This window comes from Prunus mume, linkage group LG2 (assembly GCF_029339155.1).
Source record: "Prunus mume cultivar Tortuosa linkage group LG2, ASM2933915v1, whole genome shotgun sequence".
Classification (NCBI taxonomy): domain Eukaryota; kingdom Viridiplantae; phylum Streptophyta; class Magnoliopsida; order Rosales; family Rosaceae; genus Prunus; species Prunus mume.
In genome coordinates, this window is record NC_142699.1 from 26,607,357 (window position 1) to 26,633,150 (window position 25,794).

The following is a 25,794-nucleotide window of genomic DNA, read 5'->3' on the forward strand; positions in this document are numbered from 1 at the left end:
GGCGAGAGACAGGGAAAGACTGCCAATCAATGTAACATTTTCTGTCAAATTAAATCATTGTGAGCAGTACCTGCAACCTTTTTAAGGGGTAAATAGGACTTTTGACAGCTATTCCAATTCTAGATGAGGAGGTTGAGATGGAGAGGACGACGAGGAGAAGTATGAGGTTGAGATGGAGAGAGATAGCGGAGGAGGAGAAGAAGGGTTGAAGAGATTGGCGAGAGCGATTGAGAGGTTCGGGGAGGTGTATCAGAGAGTGGAGGCCGAGAAGTTGAGGCAGATGGTGGAGTTGGAGAAGCAGAGGATGCAATTCGCCAATGATTTGGAGGTGCAGAGGATGAATATGTTCATGGACACGCAGCGGAGCAACCACGGCAAGCGATCGGCCTCCAATGGTGAGCCAATTTTTATCTCTTTCTTGTGCGTGTATTCAATTAGATTGAATATTTGGTTTTTTTGTTTTTACTCTTGCGCATTTCAGTTTTTAGTTTTATTGATTTATTTTAAAATTTCTGATTTTTATAGTATTTTTCTTTATATTTTTAATTAATTTATTAATATTTTAGTATAAATTGACGATTTTACCCTTAAAGTAATAGCAATATTGACAGAGTTAAATAGTAAGACCAATTTGCAAGAGTTGAACAACCATTAGAACAAATAATTTAGTTGAATAACCAACATGGAACTCCACGTTCCGTAAATAGCAGGTATATTGAGGAATAATATCCAGAAAGACATTTAGGAAATCGGTCTGATTCTATCTCTATTTGTTCTGTTTGAAGAAAATAAGTATCCCAAAGAATCGATCTTTCTTTTAGTTATTGAATTTCATCAATGTGTGATATTCAAGTAATCATTTGAGCCCTAAAATGCAAATCAAAGTGTTTAGTTTCTGAGTTGTACAATTCTTCAACTCTCTTTTTAGTCTTCCTAAACAGGAGCCTCTTATTTATGGTCAAAGGTAGAGACGGTCCTCTACATATTAGGGTCGGGTCGAGTCGGGTCGGGTCGACCTATGAGTTGTAGAGTAAAAACATTGAGTGGACGGGTCTCGGGTGGAGCCCGCAACGGAATCTCTCTCTCCACTTTGTCCTGTACAAATACGACCCGAATTGGTAAAACTAACTGAAGAAACTTCGACAGCAGCAGAAATACATCTTCTAATAATAATCGTTTTCCGTTTGCTGTTTAAAGGTCAGTCCCGTTGCTCTCTTTAGTGATCTTTCTGCAATTCATTTCTTCGTTCTTCTTCTTTGGGCCTTCTAATTTCTACAGTTAATTGTTCCCGAGGAAGGAACTAAATTTCCGTTCTTTTCTTTTTCTAATTAAGCAGTTGGGTGATTTTGTTCTGCCATTTCTGGAAAAGTATGAAGAGTCAAGAATGTAAATAGGAATGTGTTTGTTTTGTGTTTGTTAATTGTTTAAAATATCATGCAAACAAGTCAGGCAAATGGGTCATTGAAAATTCACTGGAAGCATGCTCTGCAGAATTGACGAAATTGGTGGAATTCAGTGGTAAAAAGGACAGAGTTGATGAAATCAAAAGATCTGTTTGCATGAAATCATATTGAAAGTTCATGTTTGGTTTGCTTCTAGGAGAACCCATTTGTACCCTAAATAGGGTGTATCATGATTCATGAGAATTGAGTGACCTGTGATTTATAATTAAGAGATTAGCAGTCCAGCATGCCTTATCTAGGTGTGCAGTTTATTGCATGCCTTTTATCTGTTATTCATATGTCTAATTTATCTTGTTGGCCTTAGTTCTTGCCTATGGATTTCTTTATGAATTAATAGTAGGCAAACATTATTCGCAATTGTTCTCCTGTGGTCAGCCGTGTTTTGGAATTGAACAGCCTGCAGGCATTGTCTCGAATCTGATTTTATCCGAACATTGTTGTCTTTGTATTTAAAGATTAGAGACAGAATTGGTGATAGGATGTTTCCTGTTCCAAATGCCACCAGATTCTGTAATTTTCTCTAAAAACCTCTCCAGTAGCTAATTTATCGCACTAATGCTTTATGGTGGGTGGGCGGTGTGTGTGCTGCACAAAATGAGTAACTTATGGTTCTTTTGGTAGCTTTAAGTTTTTCATCTATTTTATATCGGCTCTCAGTTGTTTTAATTCATATGAATGCTGAATGAGTTATCCTATGCAGGTTACAGTCCATATACCATGAAGAGGGCATTTCCATGGGATGAGCAGGTTGATGTTATATCATCAGATGACTCTTCTTCCTCAGACATGGAGATGGAAACCAATATTGAGTCTGATAGCAAGCAGTTAACCAATAATACCACATCTGATCAACCTGCCAAAGAAAGAACATCTGAAGGTAATTGCACAATCAAGATTTAGAGCCTTGTTGTACTGAAACTGGTGAACTAATGTATGTTGAAATTATAGTGTCAGTTAAGATTTATTTATAATGTTGCATAGCAAATTTTATGTTTTTTTTTTCTTTTTCTAAAATAAGATATTAACAAAAATGTAGTCCAACTGAAATGGTAAATTTTAAGTTCGAGAAACTTAATAGTTGTGTAAACTTATGCACGCTCTATCATGTTTAGAACTACATTAACATCATCGAGAAATTATGAATCTGTGAAAATCTCTGATCCAAGCGATGTAATACTGTTTGTTCCAGTAAATGAATTACCAGTTTTTACCAAAATGCTTATTTGCTAAGATTGTCCAAGAAGTTTTATTTTTCCCTTTTTTGCACTGTAATGGGTACATAATTGGTCATTCTTAAACTTGTCAGTGACAATGCTATTAACTAAGATGAAGAACATATGTACTCGTAAATGTCATCGTTGGGGTTTTTTGAGCTTTTTTTCGCTGAATATAGTAATCTCAATATGTGATAACCTCTTTAGGAAAATGAGTGGCTAATAGGTTGCTGTTTATATCCACTATGGCACTTTACCATATTTCTTTCCTGGTACCTTAGTAGCCTTGATGACTACAATGCTGTTAGGGTGGTTTGCTTTTTTGGTCTCTCTAAGTCCTCTAAACATGCTTTAAACTATAGGTGCTTTGGTGCGAAGGGCAGAGATGTATCAGGAGTACATGAAGCAGATCCCGATCCCAGCGCACCGTGGCTCTGTTATTCCATTTACCTCATGGATGGGGTTAGGCAAATCCATTAAGCAGTTATATGGACAACCTTTGCATTACCTCACCAATATTCTCCTAAAACAATGGGACCAATTGAGGATGGGCAGTGAGGAAGAGTACAGGCCCTTGGATACCATAATTCATCCATGTAAAGCCGAAGCCACCATCTGGCTCATGGAAGAAGTCCACCGGCACACCTCATCTCATTATCATATAGCCAATCTTTGGCTATCAGATCCGATGCATCATGCCTTTGTGGATTCCATCTTTCCGCAGTTAAGAAGCAAATCATGAAAGGCCTTTGGGTTTTACCAACTGTTACATTCTGCTTGTTAATTTTGTCATGTAAAATGTTTGTTAAATTCGTAAATCTTTTTCGGTCAATAAATTCGTAGATTTGGTCTTTTATTTCCCCTTTTTTATTTTTATTTTTTTATTTTTGGTAGTTCCTAATGAAATAAAGGGCATATTTTGTTTTCCACCCTTCTCTTCCTACTTTAATGGCTGTAAGTGTTTACTCTTAGCACAAAATCGTTGAACGCTAACCCAAAAAGAACAAAAGATTATCAATGAATTCAAAACACAGGCTTTAGAGTGTCCACTTTGTAAGAAGATCCTCAGCACACACAAAAATAAGATAATTCTGATGAAATAGGCTTTCATTTCTGAGAGTGACAAACTACCAACGATTGGTTGATAAGAGACCAAGCCAATGATAAGAGACCAAGCCACTAAATCATTCGTGAAGTTGAAGTGGATGGTTGCTCCTCAACATCCTTCTGTTTTCTACGATGCCTTTGTTCCTCATTATGCTTCCGTTTTTGAGGATTCGTTGGTTCCGAAGACAAGTTAAGCGGGTTCTCTAGCTGATGTTCGATGTCAGTATCATCGATTTTCATGAGAACTGAGGCTCTTTGTTGTAGGTTTCGCTTTTGATGATTCATCAGTTTCGAAGACTCTGAAAGCAACTCCTCTTGCTGATTATTGACTGCCATGCCGTAGTTTAAATTATCCTGGTCGCATACTAGGAGTAGGTCAACACTTGAGCTTTTCAAGAAAACTGGTCGTGCGCTCCCAAAGAAAAATCTAACTTCACAGGTATAAGGACGAAACCGAGGCTGTGTTTCAAATATCTGTGACTTCTTCCAAGTCCTTAATGGAATATACTTGAGCCACACATGAGCAGACGTTGTCTTTCTTGAATAAGAAAAAAACTCATAATCACGGTTTAGGCATACATCGCTGATGGAAATTGTAGCTCCAAAATGCCAACCAGTATTCTGTACGACCTTAAAAACAGCACAGAAAGCCAATCCTGTGCTCTCCAATTGGACTGTTGCAGGAATTTCAAAAGAAAATTCACATATATCACGCCTATATCGAGGGGTTTCAACAAGAAGTTCACATTTATGATAGGGGAGCCACTCCGGAACCTCATATCCAGGAAGTAAAACGTCAAATGCAGAGTCATGATCAGAAGATGCCTGTAACACAAGAATAACAATGTTAACTACATGTGTGTGTGTGTGCTTTGCACATGTGTACACACACACACACATATATATATATATATTTGCGTAGAGAGAGTGAGAGAGGATATAGAGACCTGATTCAGTAAAACATTTTCAATCTTTGCCACGCCATGGCCCAGATTAGAACACAATCTATAACAATTAGACAGGTTCATCCAATAAATCCCTCGCGATTCTTCTCTGTGTTTGAATGTCTTTGACAATTTTGAAAACCTTTCCAATGATTCACAATCACTCGCAACTAACCAACGTATCGTTGGTGGAAGCTCGGGAATTTCTCGAAGCCTCTTGCAGCAATGCAGGTCAAGAACCTTTAGATCTTGCAACTCATAAATGCTGCATGGCAGAGTTGTAAGATCTTTACAATTTGATAAGTACAACTCTTCAAGCCCAATGAGATATCCAATTGATGAGTGCAATTCTTTAATGGCAGTGCCTTGTAGATTCATATATCTTAAGGATTCCATCTTTTCTACAATTACTGGAAAATTCTCAAGCCTAAAGCAATTGCCCAGCTCCATAACTTCTAAAGATTTCAAGCTTATTTGTGCTGGAAACTTCATGAGGTTAGAGCAGCCCTTGAGACTCAACATAACAAGTTTATCAAGGAATCCAACGGAAGGATGAACCTCAACTAAACTTGTACAGTAATCTAGATTCAATTTCTCTAAGTTTGTGACTCCAGTGAAGTCCGGGATTTTCTCTAAGAACTTACAGCCTTCAAAATTTACGGATGTCAACTTTGGCAAATTCTGTGCAACAAGAAAGAGAATCAAATGAAGCTTCAAAGAAATCTTCAGCATAAGCGTTTGAGAAAAATAATGAATGAATACTTTTAAGTACCTTGAATCCCTCCCATAATCTGGTGATACAGCTTTGAGGCATATTGAGCACAGCAAGCTTCTTTGGATGAAAATTAGATGGCAAAGACTGTAAAGAACATCCAGGCCAGTCAAGCCACCTCAACTCGTTTGAGAGATAATCAATGTTCCCAGAAAAGTGCGCATCATAGTTCACAAATAAATTAAGACTTTTCATCTTTGAGAAGCTTTTAGCATTCAAGCATATGTGATTATATGATTCAGGCACCTTTATCATAATGGCTTTAATTGTATCTGTTCCCTATAGTAGAAACAGGGGAAAAAAAACAAAGCAAAACAAAAGAAAAACCATTAGTGTAAATTGGTTACACGTGTTTCCAAATTATAAATATTTTGCTTCAGAATTTTGACAAGAAGAAAACTATAATCATATGGGCTTGCTTTTCAAGCTGAATAACACAACTGAAATTATACTTACTGTATTTTCTGTCAGCACGTGATCAACATCCTCGTGAAACCACAATCTGCTACGCTTTCCTGGATTATTGGGTGATTCTTGACGAACTATTTCTTTACCCATTTCTTCTAGCAAGTCATGCATCAAAACCCGACATCCATCTATAGTTATGAGAGCCTTTTCTACAAGTAGTTCAATACCAATCATAGGGTTGAGGTCACAGCATTCTAGCATTTGTGTCACATAGTCTACATATTTACCTTTAAAGAAACATGCAATGTGAAGGAAAATTTCTTTCACAATATCTTCCAATGCATCGAAACTTATTTTGAGAATCTCTTGTATCTCTTTGTTAGGAACTCTCTTGTAACTATCTAATGACGCTTGCCATTGATCTATGCTTCTACCGCATAGATGAGAACCTAAAACTGTCAGAGCTAGTGGAAGGCCTTGAACATAGTGTACTGCACGTCTAGCAACTTTCACATAATCGCTCGGAGGTACATTTCTTTTGAATGCATTCCAACTGAACAACTCAAGAGCTTCATGATAATCTAATACTTTGACCTTGTATATCAAATATACTTGATGAGCAGTTAGCAAATGTTTATCTCTTGTCGTTATGATAATTCTACTGCCCGATCCAAACCAATCAGACACTCGAGCTAAGCTGTGTAACTGTTCCAATTGATTCACATCGTCCAGAATCAAGAGAACCTTTTTATTGCTCAACCTATGCTTTATCATAGCGACTCCTTTATCAATATTAGTCACCATCAACTTTTTAACCCTCAGAATATCAATTAGAAGAGTCTCTTGCAATTGGACTAGGCCTCCATGTGGCATTGAGTTTTCTCTAACATTTGCCAAGAAACAACTACCATCAAACTTATGGACAATTGAATTATAAACAGCTTTAGCAATTGTTGTCTTACCAATTCCACCAGTTCCCCATATCCCTACCATGCGAACACTTTCTTCCCCAACTTCTAAAAGTTCATTGATTTCTCCAACATAAGACTCTATTCCAACTGGATATGCAGCCACATCTAAATATGCATGGTATGATACTTCCGCTGAGATATCTTCAACAATCTTACGGATAAACTGAGATTCATGCCTGTCATTTTAAAAGAATACAAAAGATTTCATAAACCAACACGACATTTTAAAAGACACAGAATATTTTACCTCAACAATTAGTCAACCACTCGACCCAATTGATTTAGTCAGCCTCCACTTATGTTAATACCTTCCAATTAGAATGTGTCAAAATTTGTCCTTCATACGTTTTGTGTTCTTGAAGATTTAACAAATCAATATCCCATTATATGTTAAGCAATTTAACAAAAAGAAAAGGCTTAAAAAGGAAAATAGCCCGGAAATTTATACACACAAAAACAAGCACTAAAGTCGTCGGAAATATACATACCCATCTGAAAAAGTCCACCCAGACAAATTGGCTGCTTCTGAAAGAGCTTTCCTCCATCTGTGCACTTTGTGAATATTATTCTTGAATTTGCATTCATGTTTAGCAAGCGCTTCACCAAAAGATCCTCTTTGGTCCCTTACATCCGAGGGCTCCACCTTGTAAAAAATCGGCCACACTTTCTGTTGCCTCAATTTTTTACACTCAAGGATCTTATCGAGTTCATCCAGGCACCACTTGGACGCTGCATATTTTGTAGAGAATACAATTATAGAAATCCTTGACTTTTCAATTGCTTTGAGAAGTGATGCTGATATTTCTCCTCCTCTTCTGAGCTTATCATCTATGAAGGTATTGATTCCATTCTGAACCAAAGCACTGTACAAATGATCTGTAAAATTATGGCGTGTATCTTCACCTCTGAAACTAAGAAACACATCATACGTGCATGAATTGGAGAAACAAGAAGAGGAAGAAGAGGCTGCTTGATTGGCCATAGAAATCATATTCATGTCAGAAACTCTCTTTTGTTATATATTAAGGCCTTGTGCTTTATCACATATAGGAAGCAGCTTCCTGCTGCCTGCAAAGAAAGTCAAAAGTGAGGAACCTTCGTTTGATATTCCTTTGTCACTGACGCGTTCACTTGACTGAACCAAATCAACAGCTGGTCTTTCACTTTTTTTATATATACTGAATTTATACTTTTATATTCCTTTTTTTTAATCTACAAGACCTGAAGATGAAGATAAGAATGTCTTGAATTTATACTTTTATATTCCTTTTTTTTAATCTACAAGACCTGAAGATGAAGATAAGAATGTCTTAAGTACAAATGCGAGCCTTGAATTATAGTTTTATCACCAGTAATCACTACAAGAGCAAAGCCCCTGATTGAAAAAATGAAACCTGTTGTTATCCCGAACTATAATTTCCCGGTTGTATATTCTTGACACTAACTTGGCAAAGGAGTGACAGTCAGAGCACATTCTGAGATTCTTAACCACACGAATCGGCACGCCTTGCCCTGTACCGATCAGCCCAAAAGCTATGGCAAGTTTCTCGCTATGCCGACTGAGCAAGTACTCTTTTTCCTTCTCATCAACATCAAGCAGGACATTGTCCAAATCAGGAACATGGCCAGCTTCTCTCAGTCTGCAGTTTATTTCTTGTAGCATCAATGTAAGCTGGCTCTTCTCTGTGTTTGTATCACCACCAGAAATAAACTCATGGATCATTCCATTGACCTCTATGGAGCTTGATCCGGGCACCTTGTGTATCCCTTTCTCCTTCAAATGTAGCCTCACTTTTGCAACATCAGCCCATTTCTCAGCAGATGCATATATGTTTGATAGAAGCACATGAATCCCTGTCCTCTGAGTAGGCAACTTGGATAACCGTTCGGCTGCGTATGATGCAATTTCGACATTTTTGTAGGTTCGACAAGCAGCCAAGAGAGTCCCCCAAATGACGTCATTAGGCTCCATTGGCATGCTCTTTACCAGATCAAAAGCTTCTCCCAAGAGCCCGGCTCGGCCTAGTAGATCAACCATGCAACCATAGTGAATAATATGAGGGGAAATTCCATGGACTGACTTCATTGACCTGAAAATGTTCCACCCTTGTTTCACAAACCCAACATGGCTGCATGCGGTTAATACAGCCACAAAGACTACTTCATCTGGTTTCACCCCTTGCCTAATCATTTCATCAAAAAGCTCTAGAGCCCGTTCCCCATTTCCCTCCATGGCCATTGCTCCAATGGCTGCAGTCCAAGCAGAAACGTCTCTTCTCGCCATGCTATTAAACACTTTCATTGCACTTTGAGGATCTCCACATCTAGCAAACATGTCAACTAAGGCTGTGCCAAGCCGCATATCACAGTCGATTTTATTTTTCTCAATATAAGCATGGGTCCACTTTGCAAGATCAAACGCTCCTAGATATCCGCAGGCAGATGCCACTTCCACCATGGTCACCCTATCTCCTTTTATTCTGTTAGCCTGCATCACCCGAAAAAGCTCAATTGCTTCCACAAACATACTCTCTTGGACTAAAGCACCAATCATGGTGTTCCAAGAGACAAGATCGCTCTTCGGCATCTCATTGAACATCTGCCAAGCTGAGTTCACATCACCACTTCTGATAAAACCAGCAATCAATGAGTTCCATGACACTACAGTCCTATTCGACATATTATCGAAAATTCCGCAGGCCATCTCTTGTTTTCCACACTTCATGTACATGTCAATCATGGCATTACAAATAGCATCCCAACCTTCGAGTCTATTTCTGATCACATAACCATGGCAGCACTTTCCAGACAGAGAATCACCTAGTTGTGCACAAGCTGAGATTGCAGACAACAGTGTAACCTTGTCTGGTCTTGGACCTTGTCTAAGCATTTCATCCAATACAGCAAGTGCCTCCCTAGCCAGTCCCTGACGCACATAATTGGACAAAATTGTATTGTAAAGAACCAAGTTTTTATCCCCACATTCGTCAAAAAGCCGCTTTGCAGCATCAGTAGCTCCACATTTCATATACATATCAACAAGTGCATTTACCACAAGCGTATTAACCTTCACTCCCGACTCCCCAATGTAAGCACACACCCTCTCACTCAATTCAAGATCCTTCAACTTTGCACAAGCAGAAATGACACACACCATGGTTATCGAATTTGGTTTAATACCAGCAGCCACCATCTCAAAAAACAAAGAAACAGCCTGCTTTGGAAACTGCCTCCTAGCATAACCACAAATCAAACTAGTCCACGACACGATATTTCTCTCGGCCATTCCATCGAACACCTTTCGGCTATAATCCAACTCCCCACATTCAGCATAGAAATGGATCAAAGAATTCTCAATAAATGCATCTTCCTCCAAACCCATCTTAACAAGTGCTCCATGGAGCTGAACCCCTTCCCTGAAAGCCACAACCTTGGAGCAAGCGCTCAGCACAAACGGAAATGTGAACTTATCGGGCAAAATACCCTTCACCACCATCTGAACATAAAGCAAAACAGCCTCATCACTAGGTCCAGCACTAGAGTAACCCCTTATCAAAGAATTGTACATGAACAATATATTACCCTCTGTTTCTTCGTCTTCAAGGAACAAATTGAAGGCTTTCCGGGCATAATCTAAGCTTTCAAAGGTGCCCATTTCGGCACATGTAGTAATTAGCTTGGTAACAGTAGAGGGTCTGTTTCTGAGGCCTTTTTTAGTGATTTGACAGTGAAGTTGCTTGACTTCGTTCATGGTTTTACAGTTTCTGAGTGACCCAGTTGGGGAAGTGTCCTTGGCCATGGTTTTGGGTTCCCTTTGGTTTGTGGGAGCTACGAAGCTTGGGGTGGCTGAGACCAGAGGACTTAGTTGAAGCGTTGCAGCCATTTTGGGATGCGTCTGTTTTGCCTGTTTGGAGTTTTGCACCAACTGTCAACTAACTTAACTGAAATGATTCCTTGTGCTTGAACCATATTGAATTACATCAAACTTGGTACGCCGACTGTTCAAATTTCAGAACTTTTTTTATTTTCTTTCTTTCTCTTTTAGAAATTTTGAATTACCTATTTTCCTCTGTTTTCCTGTGAAGGGAATGATATCTAAAATATCCGTCATTTAGTAGTCTTTGAACCCAAAAAAAAGTTGACAATTTCTTCAAACATTTAGAAAAATAAATGATTGATTTTTAAGTTGACAGAACAAAATACACCAAATAGCTCTACTTAAATTGAGCTAGTGGAGATAATTTGCAAGGTGGAGATCTCAGTATGTAGGTATTTCGCTTGAGGGTGGCTTTTTTGCTCAATACGGGTTGCACGAGTATATGTTAGACCATCTCCAACTCAAATGAGTGAGGCTAAACCCAAATTTCCCCTTTTAAAATACAACTATTCATGTATTACTCAGATTTAAATAATTTTTTCCTCCAACCCTGCAAGACTCAAAATTTGAGTCCATAACTTTATTAATTATTTAAGAATCGTTTAACTCTAAAAATATTTTGTATTTAATTTTTCTTAAGTTAATTTTCGTTTATATCATCGTGATTTATTACTCTGAACATTTTAACATTAAAAAAAATATAATTTTGAAAACAAAAATTTAATTCATAAATAATAAAGGATAAACACACATACTATGAACAAACAAGTGTGTATTTATATACTTTAGGATGATATTGAGGTTAGATTATTTAATTAACATTTTGACTGAGATTTCGTTTTGGGCCGTTGGATCTTTTTTATAAGGTTATATTTAATCAGAAAAAATCATGGGCATTTGATGGGAGGTAAATGTTTAAGTTCTGATTTAAGAAGGAAAAAAAAGGTAAACAAACAACATGTTGGAAAATTTAGGTCCAACTCAAAAGCTGAGCGGAAATTATGACCTGGCCTATATATGTATTGGAGAAGAAATTTGGAGCTAAAATTCAAAATTTTACATTTGGCCCTCGATAATATTATCAAAATGAGTTATTTTTTAACTATTTCTAAAAAAATTGGAAAAAGGATTTGAAGGCCCTTTTAAAATGAGTCATTTTTTTTCATGATTCCCCTGTTTATTTGGCTACATGTAAGAATGCAACAGAATAAACCTAAACCTCAAAAAGTGCCAGAAAATTTTACCACGGTGACATTTTCACTACTTCCTCTTGAGTTACAAAACAAGGAAAGGAAGGGATATAAAGCTTTTATTCTTAGCGGATTAGAGAAATATTTACATCTCAGTTTTGGAACTCATTTAAGCATCCACGTTAATTGCAGAAGACTTCTTGTTGGAGAGAACTCTAGATATGGCCCTTATGGTATTTGGGGTTGTCCTGCAGCAGCCTCCGAATAGAGAAGCCCCGGCCTCACGCCACTTGCCTATCACTATGTCTGCAAACTCTTCATCGACCTCCCCGCTTGATTGCTGCAATCGAAAATTAACATGCATTCAGAATTTTTCAAAACATTTGGAACAATTTAAGACCAGATTTCATATGTTTGACAATAATTTGCTACTCTTTCTATGCAACACAAGTATTTTCTGTAAAAAGTAGGGAGACTCACCACCCATTGCTTCGTCAGACCATCATAAGTCTCACCACTGTTGGGGTATATGACTATTGGTTTGCTTGTAACCTGCAAATTAGATGGGAACAGGACCATTTTATCAGAAGCTCAAGGGGCTAATTGAGTATATAAACTAATAAATTGACCAAAAATCAGACCTTCCGAATCGATGAAACCAGTCCATGGATGAATCTAGGAGGTGTGCAGTTGATTCCAACAGCAACAACTTGCTTGCATGAATCTGCAATAGAGGCGCACTCTGAGATCGAATCGCCACTGACCACATTGATTCCATCCTTAGAAGTGAAGGAAAACCAGGCTGGAATGTCTATTCCTTCTTCCTCAAGCAACTCAGCATATGCCTGCATCACATTCAAGCAAGGAATTTAGCCAAAACCAGAGTGGAATTTTCCATGTTCTAGTCTGAACATGACTGAAACACCCTCATGAGTTATATTTTCCCCATCAATAAACAGGCGTGAGCCTAATTCAAGATGCATGTGGCATTTGGACAACAATGGGGCATGAAATGCCTTAAACATATTATGTTTCACAAGGCACAACTAAGGGAAATGGCATCTACCTTTGCTTCTATCTTATTTGGCGTTGTCTCAAATGCAATAAGATCAGCACCAGAGTTGGCCAGAATCTGTACCCTTTCCCTGTGGAAATCCTTCAACGTCTCTACGGTAACTGCATCACCGTAGTTTCCACTGCGAAGCAGAAACAGCAAAATCATAATGCATGAGATCAGGTAATCATCTAGGAACATAGTAACACAAACCAGGCCAGAAAAAATGAACCACAAACCATATAAAACAATGCACAAGAAAATAACACATGCAATGGAGGGGTGCTTCCATTTTCTTGTTCCAACTACAAAATCATACGCTGAAACATTCAGGAATTTTGTAGGGCCTATGAATTACCATTGCTCAGAAATCTAGCTATTGTTTTGTAAATTAATTTGGGTTCAATCAGTGAAAGTTTTATTGATCACTGAGTTCACTGACCTATACTCAGAGCCATCAGCCAAGTATGCCCCATAGCTGCCCACAGATGCTGCAACTAGAACTGGACGTCTTGATTGCAATTTGTCATAATAAATTTCCCTTGCCTCAATTGCAATTTGTACACTTTTCCTAATCAAGGCTTTGGCTTCTTCTTTAGAGAAACCTTTGGCCTCAAAACCCTGAATGGTGGCCTGTATCACAGAAAATATAACAACATAATTAACTTTGTTATTAAAAAAACAATTATAAAGTAAAGAGGTGGGATAAACAAAATTAATTACCTGATAAGACGCGGTTATTATGACGTTTGCGCCAGCATCAAGGTAGTCCAAGTGTACCTGTTAATAGAAGAAAAACGAAAAAATATTCTAAAATACGGCACGAAAATGAATATTTGAAAGGGTTTGTAGCTCAAATAGTTTTAAAAAAAATTTATATATATATATATATATATATTTGCATTCCCCTCTTTTAATATCTTAAAAAAAGAATAAATATTTGATGGGCCTAAGCTTTGCTGTGCCCAGAAGGATATGAAATGAGATTGGACTTTAAGATGGCCCAATATTTTTGACCGTCATGAATGTATCCACATAATATTTTTTGTGCACCAAATTTTTTTATTAATTGTTGCATGAAAAAGACAGGTGTCATGAGAAAATGAGACGATCTGAGTTGGATGTTTGGGCTTTGCCACGTTGCTGTCAGAAGCTGACGTGCTTCACTTACTATGATACAACCTAGGATGACTCAGCTCTCATCTTTAATCGAGATTATAATACAGACACCCACTAAAGATATATACAGAAAGAGGAATCTAGCAACCTGTGGCTCTCTAACATTTTTCTCCATTTTTTGCTTGACATGTGTCATTCTTTTTACACTTAAAACAATGTCATTAATATATTATACAAGCTAACTTTTGTTTTCCAAGTTTACCCTTATTAAATGTATTCAATTTATCCAAAAAAATTTCACAACTTTCTTACCATCTTATTAATTTTTTTCTAACGTCAATTAATTTTTTTAAAGAAAATATATGCTTTTAAGAGGAAATGTCCCCTATTTTTTTTTAATAACACAAAGGGTTTAGATAGAAAAAAAAAAGTCCTTTGTGTTTTTTCAAAAAAGGGGACATTTTCTCTTTTTTGAAAAAAGCAAACATTTTCTTTAAAACAATAATTGACGTTTTTAAAAAAAATGGTAGAAAAGTTCTAATTTTTTTTGGGATCAATTGAATACATTTAATAAGGGTAAACTTGGAAAACAAGAGTTAACTTGCATAATATATTAATGACATTATTTTAAGTGTAAGGAAATGACACATGTCAACAAAAAATGGAGAAAAAGAGAAGAAAGAAACTAACATTCCCATACAGAAAAATCAAAAAATACTCTTAGTTTTAGAATATGATTTATTTTATTATTTTGAAATAGCAGCAGATTAATTTACCTTATCCACAAAATGGAAAAATAGAAAAATAGAAAAATAAAAAGGGCAGGATTGAAAATATATATAATTATATTCGCATGTTTACTTATCAGAAATGAGTATTAATTTCCCCACATTTACTAACACATAGATCAAAAGATGTATAAATCTCACTCTCCTTCCGAGTAAATAAACATACTATAAGTAAACATGTCATAAATGCAATATAATATACATAAAGTAGAAGATATTATTGAGCATTTATTCTCATTTATTTTTAAGTTTTTCCCTTTATGGGATTCTAGAAATAAAAAAAAGAAGCAAGCAAAAGTGCAGAGAAAAGATTTAACCAAATAAAAAAAATTAAAAAAGTTGAGAATAGGGCAACTCAATAAGAAGTACCCTTCTGACGAGGTGAGGAGAACTGATAAGGCATTTGGCGCTCCAGAGAGGGTCGTTGAGGTCAGCTCCATGTCGTTCAAGCTCAGTGGCAAACCCACCGTCAAGAACAGCATAGCCACCACACTTTTCCAGAAAATCACTCACAAAAGACGACGTTTCCTGGCCTCCTAAGCCCATGGTACAAGGAGTAAAAGCGGAACAGAGAAGCACTTTTGGCTGCTATGCGTTGTAGTCGAAGGGGCAGCAGAAGTTCTTTATGAATTTGTTTTTGTAACTGAAAGCAGCTTGTTGAATAATGAATGTGGCCACCTTCTTGAAGCGTTTTGTAGAGGGAATACAATGAGGTGGAATTACTAATATACCCACACCTCCCCCATGTTTAACCAAATTTATGATATTCTTTCTAATCTAATCTCTATCGTATTTTTCATTTTTGGGTCTGACTTTACAGCCGTGACTCTCTGATATTCCCATAATAAAGGGTCTAGGATCAAGGAAACGTGACATATAGGTTAGAGTAGATATTACGTAATGTGGGATATGAGTAGATTTGTTAAATCAATAAAAAGAAACAAGGCTAAAAATATAAAATAAAAAAGCAATGCTAAACAGGCACTTATTATTAAACTGTGAATCTGAATCGCATACATAAAGGTTAGAGTAGATATTACGTAATGTGAGATATGAGTAGATTTGTTAAATCAATAAAAAGAAACAAGGCTAAAAATATAAAATAAAAAAGCAATGCTAAACATGTACTTATTGTTAAACTGTGAATCTGAATAGCATATTTAGATAAATTATCGCAACATAAGCAAGAGTTTAATTACATTGAAGGATTAAGACATATATATGCTAAGCGTTCCAACTAATACACTAATCAACTCCAAGCGTACACTTGGAGATTTCCACCAAATAAGGATTAGGCAGCACCATGGCGTATGGGGTACTAAAGGACAACCAAGAAAGCAAGAAAAACAAAACGGAAAATGAAGTTTGTTGGCAAAGGATATCGACATTTGTTCTTATCACCACCTGACGCAACATTTCGTGTTGAAAATTCTTACTGATCAATATAAAGAAGCACTACCTCACGTTCTTGTCTTGCATTTTCAAACATCTGATTGCAAGTTAACATGTTTTAATGGGGCCTTGTATAATTAAAGTGGACAAATTTTTTTTAATTGCATACTTTTTGTCACCACATCCTCAGCCCATTTCTCCATATTTTTTCTGTCCCTTGTGTTCTTGGTGGGTTTGTTTTAGAATTGTTGTGGAGCTCCCTTTTTTATAATTCTCGACAGAATTGAAAGTGCCCCTTTCAGCATATTATTTTCCCACTAACGAACCTGAGGGTATGACTAATTTGTCTATATAGTCCACTAGATTGAAAGACCTTATTTATGAATTGACACATGCATGAACTTGGGATTTTTGAGTCACTAATTTGTCTATATAGTCAATTCATAAACAAAATTAGAAATCATTAGAAGCAAATATCCACCGATAATCTGGACACAAACAAAATTAGAAATCATTATCTTATTTAATCCACCGATAAAGGTTCAATCAAAATAAAATACTCAGTGCAGATATGGCTTTAGCTAAGTTCGTTAAAGTAAATATGCTCTCGAGTTTGAATCCCCCGTAATTTATATTAAATTAAAATAAAATCTCGCTTGTATAAAAAATATTTAAAAATCTCAATTTTTCCCTTCTACGTTTTTTTATTCTGGGGAGGGGAGTGTTCTGAGAATATGCACATGGTCGATTTGACGTCCACATTCTTGACAGCATAAAATAAGGAACAATTCTACTGCTGCTGTTTGCTTTTGCACTGTCGCATGGAACCCAATAGAAGATAGAGGCTGGGTCCAGTGCTTTATTTAGAAAAATATAAATATATTTCATAGGGGTTTTCTTTTTATAAGGTGCCCTACCTCTAGGATCTTATTCTTAGCTTAGATAAGGTGAAGCGGTAGAGGGTGCAGATATGGAGAATGACAATGATTTAACTAGTGCAAGTGGTGACACCCACTACTTCCAAAAGGGTACGGTTAAAAACAAACAAATGTTATGGGATTAGGTAAATAATAGGACATCGTATCGGCAGCAAGGACAAATCTTCTATTCATGTTGATAAAGGATGATCTGTTTACCAAATAAGATGTTTGTACAGAAAAATATAGGGACTGTTTTTTGCGCTTTCGTGGGAGTAATTCAATTTCGTACTAACTATTGTATACAATTATATGTCTATCTCTCTCATTACGTTACTTCTCAAACAAAGAAAAAATGAAAATTCGAACTTGAAACTTCCTCTAAAAATAGAGAAATACCAACAAATAAATAGTTCATTGGTATTATAGATACATCGTCGATTTGGTGAACAATTTTGATGAATAAGTTTGATAAATAGGAGTGGACATGGTTCGATTTAATGCACTCCACCTCAAAATCACCAATGATTGCACTTAGGGGTCATAATTTTATACAAAAGGGAATTGTTATTGGCACTCTAAAATAGTCATCATACATACTCTTTCGAGTGAAACTTTTTCCTTATATTTTCATAATAAAGACGTGTAAAATAAATTTTTTAGAGTGTGAACAACCGCTCCCTTATAAAATATACCAATTAACTTCTCTTCATAATAATTGGCATTGGTTCCACTTCCACCACTATAGGTACACAGAAGCAACCACAGGCGACAAATGAAGGTAGGTTCATCCTCATCCATCACCAAATTAATCCGACTACAATTCCACTTGTGTTATATGGCAAGCGCATGACATGAGAAGAATATATAAGAGATATGCTGTCACCTGTGAGATGATGATCATACAAGCAAGCTCTATTTAATTGGTGTTCAAATTAATAATACTAGAATCCCACTAAGCTGGTGCATCTCTTCATCTTTTTCTCTCTGTCATTTATTTGGTCTCTTTTTCTTTCTGTCATTTATTTGGTCGAATTCATGTGTTATTTTTCTTCTCAATATTGAAAGATATCTCGAATTTGCACCACCCCTTAAAAGTAGAAAATAAATTTAAAGATCACTCAAATAGAACCAACAATCAATTATCGCTTGAATTGTTTTCTATCCTTTCCTGACACCCTCTCCACCTCCAAATGAATGGGACGTGAGCCAAACATTTGCTTTGCTTGTGTGTTGCTCAATGCCGTAGAATTACATTCTTGCCCACATAATAGTCCTTAGCATACTTAGCGTCCAGATAAGTTTCTAAGTTTCGTCGCTAATTAGTATATGCATTAAATGAAAGGTCAAAAGGCCCAACAAACAAATGCAAATCTTTTCGTTTAAAAATCAACATACAAAAGGCCAATCAAATATATAGGAACATAGCAATGCTACAGAACCATATATAATACAGCCCCTAAATACGTTTCAATAAGCTGCTCAACTTGTTTCCATCCAGTCACTGCCTGTTTGTTCCTAGGCAACGATTCCCTCGGCTCTTTGTCATGTGCAACAACGCATTCAATCCCAACTCTCGAAGCTCACTATCGAAACAGACCCACATCACAAATACAAGCTGGAAAATCAGATTGATGCACAATTCATAAACCTTTCTTTGTTCATTCACTAAAGAAACAACTTTGAAACTAAGCGGCAAGGCTGCAACTGCAAGCATATCTGAAAAAAAACTTTACCATCCTTTTCTTTTCCCTTCTTTTTCTTTTCAATCGTCTTTCTGGCAAGAAAATAGCCGATCAATTTCCTTCGGCAACAGGAACAAATCAAGATAAAAGCTCAGGGACCACGAGTAGGGGCAAAACAGAAACAGCCCGGAGAACGGTCTTCAGGTATCATCCCACCTCCTTTACTCGTATCAATTGCTTCCAACATTCTCACCACCTCACCCATTTCAGGACGTTTATTTGCATTTGCGTCCCAGCACTTGCGCATGATGTTCGAAAAAGAACTCGGACAGCATCTGGGGATTTCTGGCCGTAAGTTCTGTTAACAAACCATATAGTACGAACAATGAAACGCCCATGAAGAGTTAGATGTCAAATCTTCGAGTAGATATACAACTTCAATTACAAAGACCGCCACAAAAGTCCATTCATTAAGACACTGGTAACTCAACTAACTAAGCCTTGATCTTTGGAGTCTTAGACCCAACCAACAGGCAGAAAAGTACAAGATATGAGCTAAATCTTCATGCAATTTTCTTAAGTCATTTCAGATTTTTCTTATTTTGGTCATTGTCAGCAGAGAAGCAAAATAAATAAACGTTGCTCATTAAATGAACAGTAAGCAGTCTTATAAAAGCAGATAACTTTAAACTGGGTGACCTAACTTAGCGATTTGGATTTTGACAATGAAGCTACATTTTATTGGAAAAGCAACAAAAATATTGAATTCAATTTATTTCGAAAGGTGACAATGGAACATTTTGAATTTGAAATTATCAGATACAATGAATCATCAGAAATATATATGCACAATGCAAATATGAAAATTCATGTATCATGCAACTTTTACATATAAAACATAAGCCAAAATCCCTAGATTTGAAATCCCACATTTCAAAAGGACCTTTAAAGTTAAACATGGACAAGTCAAACTCTAGATCATGCCAGGTTTCCTTGTATTTATATAATGTAAAGAGATATATATTTATTTCTTGAAAAAAACTGACCTGTCGGACAACTGCAGATGATACATCAGCAAAGCTAAGGTCTGGGTAAGGCATATCGCAGCAATAAACTTCCCATAAGCATATGCCAAAGCTGTAGACATCGCATCTTCTATTATAAGGCTTACCATCCAGAACCTACATATATATCTTGTCAGCTTAATGATTTACCACTTAAAACCTCACAAAATATCACACGAATTAAGAGAAATACAGAGAGGAAAGAATAAGAGAGGTTTTTCTTTTCACGCCCAATAATGTACATAAAATTGATTTTTTTTTCTTCTCATTTATGGAGGTATTTGTAACAAGCTAACAGCACAAATGATAATTTTACCTTATCACAGGGGGAACACAATATCAGAGTCCCAGACAAAACCAACCCCAAACCCGATAAAGAAGAATCATCTTTAGCACAATATGCAAGATGGAAAACATAATTCAACTCAATAGTATCTCCTTGTTGCTTCTTTCCTTTTTTTTGGAATATAAAATTAACCCCCATAAACTTTAGGCTAGTCCCAATGTTCCCCTAAACTTCTAATTCTATCAATTAACACATGTTAAAATGGATGGAAATTTCATGTGCCTTTCACATGACATTAAGGAAAGCTCTCATACAGACTCATGTGACGAGCCTCTCCTTCCAACGAGCACCGTAAGGCAGGTCACCTCATGGGCAACTACGGTGGCCACATCATCCCACACCCACATAACAGGTCGTTTGCTATGTCAGTGGAAAAACCAACACTGTCCTCAACTGCCGCACGTTCTTCTTTTCTTTTTATCATAGCCATAAGCCCCTCTCCCTCTCTAGCCAACTCGCTCTTAAACCCTTCTCAAAGGTTGGCCCTTCATGCTCTAAGTATCAGCTCCAGCAACAACCTGGACTCCTAAATCTTTATCATCGGCGATAAATACTTTGATAACATGATCCACAATTACAATCCTCAATTCTTGAACTAAACCCTCTCACCTTGGCCATCTCATTCTTTCATCTAAAGCTCAATTTAACATATTGATCAAGCAGATTCCCAGTAACACGAAAAGGTCAAAGGAATAGTTCTTAAATGCTTAGTGTTGTTGATGTGTGTCGAATAAGAGGTTATCATACTTGACCTCAATGAATTACTTCTCTTGATGCCTGGGAACAGACAGAATACCGAGCAAGGTGGTGTGCAGTATATTGATTTCATAACCAACTTAAAGGCTCAAAACAACATCCTCAATTGGGTCCCTGTCTTCATCGCCTTCACGAGCGAATTTGGTGGGGTTAGAGTAAAGAATCAGAAGCTGGGAACTGAGAAATAATAGTTTGTACAAATAAGTGTTGGTATTTTTTGGGGAAAAGCAAGAGGAAGGTGGCTTTGTTATATGTTGCTCTGGTTTCAACATGGATGTTGAGAACCCTGTGAGAGCATTTTTGCTGAGCCCATGTGCCTTTGCACATGCTCACAACAGCCTTATGCAATTTTTGTTGTTTTAAAATATGTTAGTGTGGTTTCGGCAGGTAGTTTAGGCTTTCTCACATGAAGGGCACACACTTATTCACATGTAAAGCTTGCGTGTCATTTCCATCCATTCTAAAGTCCAAAGCTAAAAAAAAGATGCATGCACAATTAAGGTGTGAACTGATGAAATTAGAAGTGTAGGGGAGATTTAACCTTATATCCCCCCCTTTTTTTTGTTAATTTATTTCAAGCTCATAGAGCACCAGACAGTTACTTTTTTAGTGTGAAATAATATTCCAGCTACACAAAAACACATAACAGGTTTTAACTAGGCATGCATACCTCTGGGGCCATGTATCCAAGGGTACCAGTTTCACCAGTCATGTCCCTTGGATTCTGAGCTTCAACACGAGCGACACCAAAATCTGCTATTTTAAGGTTTCTGCGAGTATCAAGCAACATATTTTCTGTTTTGACATCACGGTGTACGATTTTTTGAGAATGCAGATAGCAAAGACTGCAAGAGGAAGGGTAACAATCCCAGATCAATAAGAATTTTACTAGAAAAGTATGTAGCTGAGAAATGTATAGAACAATCGAACTCACCCTCTAGCCAGGTCCAAAGCAAGTTGGATCACAACCTTAAAGGCAAGTTTCTTTTGCCTGTTTCTTATCAAGTATTGCTTTAGTGTCCCACCAGCGAGATACTCCACAACAACACAACATGCTCTTGCAGGATTAGAATCTAGACCATCACTTGAAGAGCTTTTTGAAGGAATCTTAAGATCTGAAGTTCCCATTGAAGCTCCAATGAACTGAGACAAAGAGGAGGGGTGGAAGAATCGTTGAGTGATAATCTCCACAACTGTCACTTTTACATTAATAATGGAGATTGCAATAAACTGAATATAAAAAATCAAAAGAAAACTGGGTCTGTACCTTTGTAACATTAGGGTGGTCAAGCTTGTGCCAGACAGCAACTTCTTTTTGAAAAGATTCCCGCGCAGCATTAGTGTCATTAGCTGTGGCATAACCATCCTCCCCCCAGTCCAACACCTTAACTATAAAATTCAGCACAAGATTGCAATGAGAATTTGATATGCATGCCAACAAAGTGGCAGAGCACTACTGTACCACCACTGCAAACAATTGCTATCGATCTCATTTAACATCAGTTTTTTTTCTGGTACTCTAGAAATGAAATGACTAGTGTTAGAACAGATTAAACAGTCATGCTTCAATCATAAAGTTTGCAAATCACCATGTAAAACAATTCAAACTCCGCCAGGTTCCTGACAAGACAATACTGCAACAAAATATACTAAATTAACTTCATTTGCAGAGTTCTATAACTTTATGCAAAGTTATCAAACTACTATAAATAATCTCAGAAGTATGATGTTTCCTTTTTCATTTTACAGAAATTAAGCTCTAGAATAATAATCCAAAATAAAATATCCATTATTAATTAACTGGCATCCTGGCTCCTCAAGTGTTTTTCTTTAACTTTGACTAAATATATTCTTTAATAGATTTGCTTCAGCATTATAATGTAACTCAAATAAGATCATTCATAATACGAAAGTGGTAGCTCCAATTTATATTGCATAAATCCAAAGAATTTCAGAATTATCAAAGAGAGTACATATGATATGAGGTTGAGCACCGACTTTTATGGCTGCTAATGATTGATTGGAAACAGAGCGAAACAGAGCAATTGGAGTAATATAATCACATGTTGGAAAGTGCCATAAACAACATCAGTACAGAAGTTTTAAAAATTCATACAAATTAAGACTGTCTATGGTTTTCTATCAGGATTATGAACGGTTTTAATGTCTTGATCAAAATTCTACTAAGGCCTGGAAGTATAACAGAACTTGTCAATCACAACACTCTTACACCAATAATACAGATTATAAAGATAAATTATATGTAACACTTCAATATCATGCGTTCAACGTTGAAGTGGAACACATAATTCAGTTTCACCTACAGACTTGATATATGCCAAATTAGTGTTTTAACATGACTCACCAAAAGCAAAGGGAAATGCTAAAAACATATTGTTATTTTTATTCATATAAATCCCAATTCAACACCAGAAATGGCCGAAAGGGATTCAGCGTAGCAGTTCTTAGAATTAACTGCCAAAAAACTAGTTATTCAATGCCAAATTAACATAAGAGATACACAGAGAAGATGGATGTATTCAATACAATATGTAAAGAAAGCTCCTTCCTTTTTTTTTCTTTCCATCATGTCCTACACAGCCAGAAAAAATCAAAATCACAATGGGAATGGGATTATCAGTGATTACCTGCAACGTCTCGTTCATCGTAGGTACCCCTGTATACAATACCATAGGTCCCTCTAGCTACAACATATCTTATATCCAATTTAGATAAATCAATCTCCCACTCTTCCTTAGGCCTGGTTCTCTCAATGTTCTTGGACCAAACCCTGCTCAAGTGCTTCTCAAGCTGTATATCTATGTTCTTCAAATCAATTTTATCAGCTCTGAAGATCATCTCTTTGCTACTAATACTTCCTGTACCCTTAATTTTCGGATCCATCTGTTTGTTACTAATGCTTCCTGTACCCTTAATTTTTGGATCCATATCTTTGAAACTAATGCTTCCTGTACCTGTACCCTTAATGTTAAACTTCATATCGCCTTGCTGGAGATCCACCTGCTTCGATACAATGTCACCTTCAAAATTCTCACTTGTCCTTGAATCCATTGCTGACAATCAATACAGAAAAATCGACAGAGAAAATCCAAACTACCAACGGTAATGGGAACAGCAAAAAGAAATGAAACAAAGCTAAACCCAGAAACAATCTGTTAAGCTGTTGTCATAGAAAACATGATCAACAAAAGACTTCAATTTTTCATCATCATCTTTGCCAGATATGCATGCAGCAACCCATCAATGATAAAGCTCAAAACAGATAGATTTGGAAAACCCTTCTTTGGTTAACAATAGAACTCACCAACAAAGCTTTCCTTAAATTTAACAAATGAAATAAGATGGAAGATGAAAAAGGAATATATGATGTAATTGAAAACCAATCACACCACCCCAAATGTCTCCAATGTTGACCTCATAACCCAAAAAACAATTTCTGTTAATATGCACCAATAAAAAAATCAATACCGACTTTCCCTTCTTTTATATTCCAAATGAAATAAATGAAAACAAAACAACCTTCAAAATCCCAAGTATTTCATCACCAACCACTTTTCTTTGATTTCTTTTCTATAAATAATAACAAAAGAATGAAAGTAAACTCTCAGAAAACGACACAATTTCCACAACTGTGTGACCAAAGACCAATGACCCTCAAAAGATTGAAAATTCAAACACAAGCCCAAAAAACAAACCCACGGAGAAGTACCAGAAGAATCACGCGTGCAAAAAAAAATCCCAATAAATCCCGAAACTGGAATATATTATAGGGAGACGAAAAGGTTTACTTTGAACACCAGAGAATCGAAGAAAGACAAAGCCGTTGGAGGGCAATGAAAAAACAGAGAATGGAACAAACTGTAACAACAATAATGAGCAGAAAACAACATTTTTGCGGTGTTGGGCAGTTTGGGGCTTATGGGTTTTTCGTTTTCCTTTTGGTTTTTCCTTTGTGGATGAGATTTCGAGGAGGATTAACCAAAAAACCAGAACAGGAAACCACAGCCCAGAAGGCAGAGGCGAATGAATGAGAGTTTTAGAGAGAGAGGGAGAGGGGAGGGAGAGAGAGGGAGAGGCGAGAGAGATGCGCGGGTTTGCCTAATGTACGGCTTTGAGGGAGAGAGACTGTTTCAAAACTCAAGGAAAATACCAGAAGAGAGGTACAATTGACAGGTACATACGAGAAAGGTGGCCAGGAGAAAATAATTTTCGTAACAATTGACCCAAAAAAGAATTCGTAACAGAAAAACAACAAATCTGTCTGATTAAAATTTAAAAAAAAAACAAACAAATCTGTTCCACGGCGCGGGAGGACCCAAACTCTGTCTGTTTACCTAGCTTACGTGTACTTGTTTAGACGGACCCAACTAGGGCTCGATGGCCAAAATTCTGAGGCCGGGCTTTAAAGAGGAGAGAAAATATCGGGCGGGCGGGCAGGTTTTTAGAAACTTCAAGCCCCCATAGGTCGGGCTTGAGAAAGCCCATTGGGCGGTGGCTAAGCCCAACGGGCCGAAGCAGACCTACTTCATTCAAAAAATCATAAACTTAATCATAAGGGCATTTTAGTCTAAATTTGAGATTAAACTCACTTAATTCCAATATTTTCACATCAAACCAAATTCATAAAATACTCAATAAAGTCACACAACTTAATAAGATTTTCCACAAAAATAATAAAATAAAGTATTATTTTTGAGGTTATTACA

General features: G+C 36.8%; 5 protein-coding genes across 8 annotated transcripts; 1 reads left to right on the forward strand and 4 right to left on the reverse strand.

The window, feature by feature from the left end:
• Positions 1–128: 128 nt before the first annotated feature.
• Positions 129–3,533, forward strand: RDM1 (RNA-DIRECTED DNA METHYLATION 1). 3 transcript variants are annotated; one of them, XM_008226054.3, is made up of 3 exons: positions 129–395; positions 2,164–2,340; positions 3,040–3,533. In XM_008226054.3, the coding sequence occupies exons 1-3, from the start codon at positions 173–175 to the stop codon at positions 3,417–3,419; spliced, it is 780 nt and encodes a 259-aa protein (XP_008224276.2). In that variant the 5' UTR covers positions 129–172; the 3' UTR covers positions 3,420–3,533. The 3 variants fall into 3 exon arrangements, with proteins under 3 accessions (XP_008224276.2, XP_088901120.1, XP_088901119.1); XM_089044994.1 differs by lacking the exon at positions 129–395 and adding an exon at positions 1,055–1,197; XM_089044993.1 differs by lacking the exon at positions 129–395 and adding an exon at positions 1,394–1,518.
• Positions 3,534–4,998: 1,465 nt separating this feature from the next.
• Positions 4,999–8,023, reverse strand: LOC103324016 (disease resistance protein Roq1-like). The gene is given in 5 exon segments (XM_008226051.2): positions 4,999–5,162; positions 5,164–5,409; positions 5,501–5,779; positions 5,957–7,055; positions 7,368–8,023. Coding segments are annotated over 5 exon segments (2,160 nt in total). The 5' UTR covers positions 7,877–8,023; the 3' UTR covers positions 4,999–5,135.
• Positions 8,024–8,119: 96 nt separating this feature from the next.
• On the reverse strand, positions 8,120–10,901 carry LOC103324015 (LOW protein: PPR containing-like protein). 2 transcript variants are annotated; one of them, XM_089044991.1, is made up of 2 exons: positions 10,462–10,645; positions 8,120–10,375 (listed from the first exon to the last, which is right to left on the reverse strand). In XM_089044991.1, the coding sequence occupies exons 1-2, from the start codon at positions 10,507–10,509 to the stop codon at positions 8,225–8,227; spliced, it is 2,199 nt and encodes a 732-aa protein (XP_088901117.1). In that variant the 5' UTR covers positions 10,510–10,645; the 3' UTR covers positions 8,120–8,224. The 2 variants fall into 2 exon arrangements, with proteins under 2 accessions (XP_088901117.1, XP_008224272.2); XM_008226050.3 differs by having other exon boundaries at positions 8,120–10,901.
• A 1,083-nt stretch (positions 10,902–11,984) lies between these two features.
• On the reverse strand, positions 11,985–15,576 carry LOC103324014 (homocysteine S-methyltransferase 3). The gene is made up of 7 exons (XM_008226049.2): positions 15,277–15,576; positions 13,724–13,780; positions 13,443–13,633; positions 13,013–13,142; positions 12,588–12,791; positions 12,427–12,498; positions 11,985–12,286 (listed from the first exon to the last, which is right to left on the reverse strand). Exons 1-7 carry the CDS (start codon positions 15,451–15,453, stop codon positions 12,116–12,118), a joined length of 1,002 nt encoding a protein of 333 aa, XP_008224271.2. The 5' UTR covers positions 15,454–15,576; the 3' UTR covers positions 11,985–12,115.
• A 2,950-nt stretch (positions 15,577–18,526) lies between these two features.
• Positions 18,527–25,324, reverse strand: LOC103324011 (serine/threonine-protein kinase 52). The gene is made up of 6 exons (XM_008226048.3): positions 23,716–25,324; positions 22,335–22,456; positions 22,002–22,210; positions 21,738–21,912; positions 19,948–20,082; positions 18,527–19,259 (listed from the first exon to the last, which is right to left on the reverse strand). The coding sequence occupies exons 1-6, from the start codon at positions 24,137–24,139 to the stop codon at positions 19,053–19,055; spliced, it is 1,272 nt and encodes a 423-aa protein (XP_008224270.2). The 5' UTR covers positions 24,140–25,324; the 3' UTR covers positions 18,527–19,052.
• Positions 25,325–25,794: the final 470 nt, after the last annotated feature.